Source organism: Nanorana parkeri, unplaced genomic scaffold (genome assembly GCF_000935625.1).
Source record: "Nanorana parkeri isolate BGI_ZX_2015 unplaced genomic scaffold, ASM93562v1 scaffold321, whole genome shotgun sequence".
Classification (NCBI taxonomy): Eukaryota; Metazoa; Chordata; class Amphibia; order Anura; family Dicroglossidae; genus Nanorana; species Nanorana parkeri.
Genome location: NW_017306589.1, coordinates 73,223 through 80,180, shown reverse-complemented (window position 1 = coordinate 80,180; position 6,958 = coordinate 73,223). Strand labels below are relative to the sequence as shown.

At 41.9% G+C, this 6,958-nt stretch overlaps 1 protein-coding gene across 1 annotated transcript in view; it reads right to left on the bottom strand.

The window, feature by feature from the left end:
• The window catches only part of TAP1 (transporter 1, ATP binding cassette subfamily B member), a 15,911-nt gene continuing 8,953 nt past the window's right edge, over positions 1-6,958 (bottom strand). The window contains exons 7-11 of the mRNA XM_018558114.1: positions 6,269-6,457; positions 4,369-4,542; positions 1,796-1,955; positions 1,575-1,711; positions 1-265 (exon numbers count right to left, since the gene is read on the bottom strand). Of these exons, the coding sequence (XP_018413616.1) occupies positions 35-265; positions 1,575-1,711; positions 1,796-1,955; positions 4,369-4,542; positions 6,269-6,457 (891 nt within the window). The 3' untranslated portion in view covers positions 1-34. The remainder of the gene's footprint in view (positions 266-1,574; positions 1,712-1,795; positions 1,956-4,368; positions 4,543-6,268; positions 6,458-6,958) is intronic.

Below are 6,958 nucleotides of genomic sequence, written 5' to 3'. Positions count from 1 at the left end.
CAGGTTCCACTGTCACACTGGTTCTGTTGTCTGATCACAATGCCTCGGCCTTCTCTCCGTTGCTTTTCTGGACGGTGCTGCTTTGTGTCTCCCACCGTTTCCAGTAACTGCCCTTATTGGCCAAGAGCTGTTCATGGTTCCCTGACTCCATAATCTGTCCTTTCTCCATCACCAGGATGTGGTCGGCCTTCTCTGAGACATTCAATCGATGAGTTATAAGTAGAATGGTCCGCTTATCAGGGTTGCTCAACACCGTCTTTTGAATCTAGAGAGAAGATCAATATTATGGTTGTTACCACAATTGACTTTAACTTGGTAAGAGTTGTTTATTATAACTAGATCAAAAGTAAGCCAGCTTGGTTCAGCTGCCATTCTTCCACCGTAGGTTCAGTAGGGTTTCTATAGTGGGGTAGATACAATCCTTTCTTGAAACCCTTGACATTTAAAGTGTACCTGTAGTAATAGTAAATACATTCTGTCACTATAAGGAAAGGGGGGAACTGTGGCAAGTATATAGTGCAATCGCCTAGAGGTGTACAAACCTATAGCAGCCTCCCAAACCTTGTTGCATGCCAAGTTGGGCCGGACATGCAAAGCGCCAACACCAGACAGCGTCAGGACTTACTGCTATACACATTCCTACTGCCCTGTCAGAGTTGTATTTCTATCTGTGTCCCTGTTACAGATTTTCTCTTACTTCTGGTCTGGAATATTTCCCCTTACACAGTCTTTTGACTTGCCCCTGCATGTTATATAATACAACTGCAAAGAAATTCCCAGCACACTCACCAGCCAGCCTGCAAAAAAATCACTGTGTAACTACTAAGGTTAAAAACAGAGGTTTTAGTTGCACGTCTTCTGCAGAATATGTGGAAGCCACACAGCCTTGTCACGGCCCCTCTGTGTAGTACAGTCCTAACTCTAATCTATGAGAGCCTCCATCTTGGAGCATATATAGCAATGGATGAATTGGGTGCAGGTTCGCCAGGAGGCAGCCCAACCTCATTAAAGGCACAGGGACACACAAGGAACCCCGCACATCACAGCGGCAGCTGAAGCCCCCCCGGGTGTCCCCACACCAAATACACACCAAAACGAATGGCAAAGACACTCATCAATTCATCCAAAATGGAGGCTCTCTTAGATTACACTACACAGAGGGGCCTTGACAAGGCAGTGCGGCTTCTACATATTCTGCAGAAGATGTGCAACTAAGACCTCTGTTTTTAACCTTAGTAGTTACACAGTGTTTTTTTGCAGACTGGCTGGTGGGTGTGCTGGGATTTTTTTTTGCTGTTGTACTGTTTATAGCCCTTCCATGTGCACCTTGCTTTAAAGCTGGTTATGAATTGATGAGTGCGTTTGCCATTTATTTTGCTTGTTGCATGTTATATAAGTCACAGGTGGAACATAAGTGTATAAAAAAAAAGCTGCTTTTCCTTTAGAAAATCCTAACATTTCCCTACATTATTTTCACCACAATCCTATTAAATTTTGTTTACTTTTGAGTGGGGATTAAGAAACCCCAAAAGCATGACAACATTATAAAGGATAATCAGTTGCAGCGTTCTCACCTTCTGCTGAGTCTCGGAGTCGAGGGAGCTGGTGGCATCGTCAAGGATGAGAATCTTGGAGTCCCTCAATAGGGCTCTAGCCAAGGCTATTCTTTGTCTCTGCCCTCCTGATAGAAGTTCTCCTTTATTCCCAGCTTCTATATCAGATAATATACACAAATTTTATTGTGGTGGTTTATATCATTTTCTGAAAAGAGAGCTTTCTATATTAAAAAACCAACCTGTGTCGTAACCGTTCTCTTTTTCTGAGATGAAGTCATCAGCACTGGCAGCTATGGCCGCTTTCCTCACTAAGGCCAAGGAGACCTTCCCCAAACCGTAAGATATATTGTCCTTCAGGGACCTTGCTGTAAGGACGGGTTCTTGACTCACTACTGACACCTACAATAAAGGAAATAAATAATGAGGGTGACATACATCAAATGTGTCATGAATTGAAGGAAAAAATTTATTTTTGCCCATTGTTGACTAATTATATTCTCCCGTTCTTCTATGGTGCACTGGTAAAGCGGACAATGTGGTTGCCATGGGCAGCCAGTACTGGTCACATCTCAGGTAAAATGCCGACTTTGATTGCTATTTTTTGGTTGGGTTGTTCCCTAGATAATCATTCTTCAGTGACATCTACTGAAGGTTTTAGGCTTGCAATACAATACAGTTTATAAACAACTGTATATCATGTTCTAGCGTCGTTAAAAGAACCAATGATGATATGAAGTGTTGCCTGTGACACAAAGGGGGTGATTTACTAACCTAAACACACGCACGCACCAGGTGCGTGTGATTTTTACACAGCAAAGCGTATTTATCAACCAAAAAGTCTCTGTAAGCATGTTTCCACTAATGCCATATATGGAAAAATCATGCACATGATGCATATATAATGCTGCTTCACAGTTTAGACAACAATGGTTAGCTCATGCATTTACATTCCTGCATTCATCAACGCAAGCAACACAATGTAGAGCTAATTTACACAACATCACCTTGCAATTCAGGGCAGGGCTTTGCACAACACACCTGCTGGGTGTGTACACACTACAAAGGTGTTTAGATTCCACCCATAGATCATGCTGGGAGGGAACACACTACAGAGGTGTATACACGTTCGTGGTGTGTTTATAAGGTTAGTAAATCAACCCCAAAGTCTTGAGGAACGTCTTCCTCTTCAACACAGTGTGTGTTCTTCCAGTTGTGTTTTATGAAACCCGTTTTCTTTCTTTCTAAAAATACACCCAGCTCTGTTTCCAGTGTGTGGCTCATTTATATTTATCTAAAGCTGTTGGCAAATGCACAAAGTAATTATTCACAACCCAGAGCCAGTGGCTTGGCTGTCTCGCAGTGCAAGTTGTGTAGTTTTGTTTGAGTGCCCTTCTAGTTTTCCCATTGCTATTAGTATTGACTGGGAATGTTTGCAGTTCTCCAAAGTGAACACATTATTATTATTATTATAGAGGATTTATAAAGCGCCAACAGTTTGCGCGTCGCTTTACAATATAAGGGAGACATTACAATCACAATACAATTCAAGACAAGATGGTAAGGAGGGCCCTGCCCCTGAGAGCTTACAATCTAAAAGGGAGGGGCAAGTGATACATGATGAGGTTTGCGACACATGATGTTTCCGATCAATCTTTGGCTCGGGGAAGCTTGCAGCGCTCTAGTCACAAACAAACTAAGCATAGATCTGGCTATAATGCCTTGCAGCCACCAATAGGGTTCTAATTATCATTTTACAACTGTAATTTTCCTGTGTGAACGTGATGATTGGCTGCTGTGAAGTGCATGCAAAGCTTCTAATAAAGGGTGAGAATATTGTAAGCCCTCAGGGGCAGGGCCCTCCCAACCATCTTCTCTTGAATTGTATTGTAACTGTAATGTCTTCCTTATATTGTAAAGCGCTGCGCAAACTGTTGGAACTATATAAATCCTGTATAATAATAACTGAATGAAAACCTACAGGAACCTACCGGAAACATGCTGAGAACATACAAACTCCATGATAGCAGTTCACATATAGACAGTATACCTTCAAGGTTTCAAGCCAATGTGTCTAAATATTGAGTCAAAGTGCTGTTCAAGCCAACGGGGCGAAGCACTGAGCCAAAGCGCGACAAACCTAATTTAAGGAGATGCAAGACGTCTGTTTTTCATAAGTATCCGCATCACCAAAGCCACAACAAGTGGCATAGATGTTACTTTGTATTTGATGAACAGCACGTGGCAGAGCCCATGTCCCATTAAAAAGAGCTGGTGTTATGTAGCACACTATGATGATGTTATTGCTGGGTACTTGTGATGCCACCACTTAGCATGGAGACTGAATTTTCTACAAGTAGCACAAAATGAAACCTAAATGTTGAACAAAGTTACATATGTAATCTCTAAATAGGCTTGACTTACTCTGCTAAGCTCAACATTATTTTTTTGTATCATGAACCTATGCAAGATCACTAGGGGTAATTACTGAGAAGAGTATGAATATTTTAAGATCATACCATCTGGCAATAGACTATGTCAGAAGTTATCTTGTATGTAGCCATTATTTCTAATGACTGTATATACTGTTAACCAATTATGTCTCTTCTACACTGTCTAGAGGGTTGTAAAATCCCTTTCTAAAGATGTGTGCCTTCAGTACTCTACTGATAAAGCGATAAGAGTATTTCACATGCAAGTAAATAACTGTCCTTTAAATTCCACCATAAGACACGCAGTTGGATTCCACAGCACTAGCAATACGCGAAGAGCCACTGATCTTTCTTATCTAATCGTATGAAAACACCATGCTAACCTTTTTGCAGTAATACTTGTTTTCGTATTCAGACAAAAGTTTCCCATCCAGCAGGATCTCCCCTTTCTGTGGTTTATAAAATCTGAGCAACAACCGGACCACCGTGGACTTGCCAGCGTCACAAAGGCCAACCAGGGCCGTCACCTGACCTGGAGGTAGCTCAAAGGAGACATCCTAGAGATTTAGAAGGTAGACATTATCACCATTACATCCATATGTAGTCTTCTAAGGATAAAAAGATTCTCATAACTGTATTATAAGGGAAGCAGGGATTACATGAGACACCTAGCAACAGAATTATTAGAAAATTAAGGAATAATTGCATTGTATTAATATTATATATAAGGTGGACTTAGATAACTAATCATTCAGGGGTCATTCAAAGAGATTTTTGGCTTATGTAATGTTTCTAAGTATGGTATGAATTGTAAAAATAATATTGCACATTAAATGACTTGTATAAAGTCGTGTGTGGTAGCCCATTAAAGGTGAGAAATGACTACTGCTTCAGACAATTATATCATTCTATTGTAGTCAGATTTATGGTTCTGTGTTTAAGTACCATACAAGAGCTATTACTGATCTGTTACTTGCCCTCACTGATGAATCTGAGAAAGATGCAATCTGGCCATCAATCCATAGTGCATTCTGTGTCTGTGGCCATGGAGCTCACTGATTGGACTAGACTAATCATTAACTGACACTTTTATAACCAATACCATTTGATTTCTACTACAATGACAATCATAAGATGTTGTAAGAAACTTTAATTCTGTACTTGTATTTTTAATCACTAGTAGCATTTGTCACAAGGTGTATAGTATAGCTGTGGCCTGGGTATGAACATTTAAATATTTATACATTCTCAACAAGCACTAATTAAGCTTTAAACTAAGCCATCTGTTAGAGAACCAAGAAACCAGACAGAAACGTAAGTGCAGGTGAAAAATAAAAGGAGCCAGGACGTTGTTGATGCCAAGCCAGAGTTCAGATGCGAAAGCGGGTAGACAGCTGAACCAAGTCAGGGAACACTGAGAGCAGAATGAACAGAAACAATAGCTAGAGTCAGGAACCAGAAGACCAGTCAGCCAGAGCCAGGGTCATACAATGAGAACAGGAACAACTGAAGGTTACATAGTGTACTAGTGTTTGCATCATCACTCTGAGATAGAAATGTGCAAGGAGTTTGCCATTAGTTGCAGAATGATGATGTTTGGTCATAAGAGGGTGACAAAGAGGAACAAACAGTTTTCAGGCATACTGCAAAACAAGCCATTCTGCAACCAATTGGAAGAGGAAGGGTAAGAAACCCTGACACCATCACTGACCTCTGTAGCTGCAGGCATAGTGGAGCAACTCATCCTCAAATCTCACAGGAGAAGTAGTAAAGTCTTCCCTGTCAGGTCTCAGCACTTTGCTCTCCCCTCCTGCTGTGCACCTGCTCTGTGTTTATATTAGAGCTCAGAAGGCTGGTAAGCTGCCAAGTCACTGCAGAGTTTTTTTAGGGAGCTGAGCTGCTGAGAGAAAAAGAAAATCTTCCAATGTCAATTTTGAGCATTATTTAATCCACAGTAGGTACCTGTAGCTACAGAGGTCATGAACGGCTTCTTTTAAAGCATATTCACTGCTTGTTATGAGATTGTACATATTTAAATATACATAAATCAGATAACAGTGTTATTATTTGGTGAGGCCTGACATTTAACCCTTTCAGTTTAGCAGCTTTTTGGGTTGATTCAATAAGGCAAACAACAGTGTGCAAACTACTGCAACACACAGCAACCAAACAGAATTTACTGATTTGACCACTGAGTGGGTTACTACACTCAGCACATTAACATTGATCTGTGTACCATTTTACAAATCCCACTTGTGTAGTCAGCTGACTTTGTGATGGTACCTGAAGAGCTGGTTGATCTGGTCGCATAGGGTAAGAGAAGGAGACATTTTTGAACTGGATACGGCCCTCGAGGTTTGCTGGCTGAAGGCTCCCCGCAGTTGTCATCTGTGGATTTTCATCCATGTATTCAAAGACTTTCTCGGAAGATCCAACTGCTTTGCGGACATCGGGGTACATCCTTAGCAGGACCTGAACAAGACGCAAAGAGTTTTAAGACTTACTGATATTTTTTTCTTTTTGCTAGCACATCTGTCTATATGTCCAGCATGACTGTGACCCTGTACACCAAGCCAGCTCCAGAAAGACATTGGTGTGGAGCAGTGGTCTCAAAGTACCAGCCCGCGAGCCGGGACTAAGTGGCCCGCAGCTAGCTCACAAGTCTGGTACGTGGCCACTGACCAGACTTGCGGGAGCAGCTACACGGTCTGCATCTCTGTCGGATGCAGACCGCATAGCTGCATCTGTGCCGGATCCTTTCAGCCGGCGTCTTCGCTAAACGCTAAACATCTTCGCCAAACGCTGGCCGAAAGGATTGATTAGATTAGTGAGGTCTGCAGCAGACCTTACTAATCGCCACTAGATCACCAGGGATCGATGATCGTGGCTCACAGCCTCCTCCCTGCAACAGGGTAAGCAGGAGAGGGGGCTGTGTATTTTATTTACATGTGGGGGTGTGCGGTGCAAGTGGGG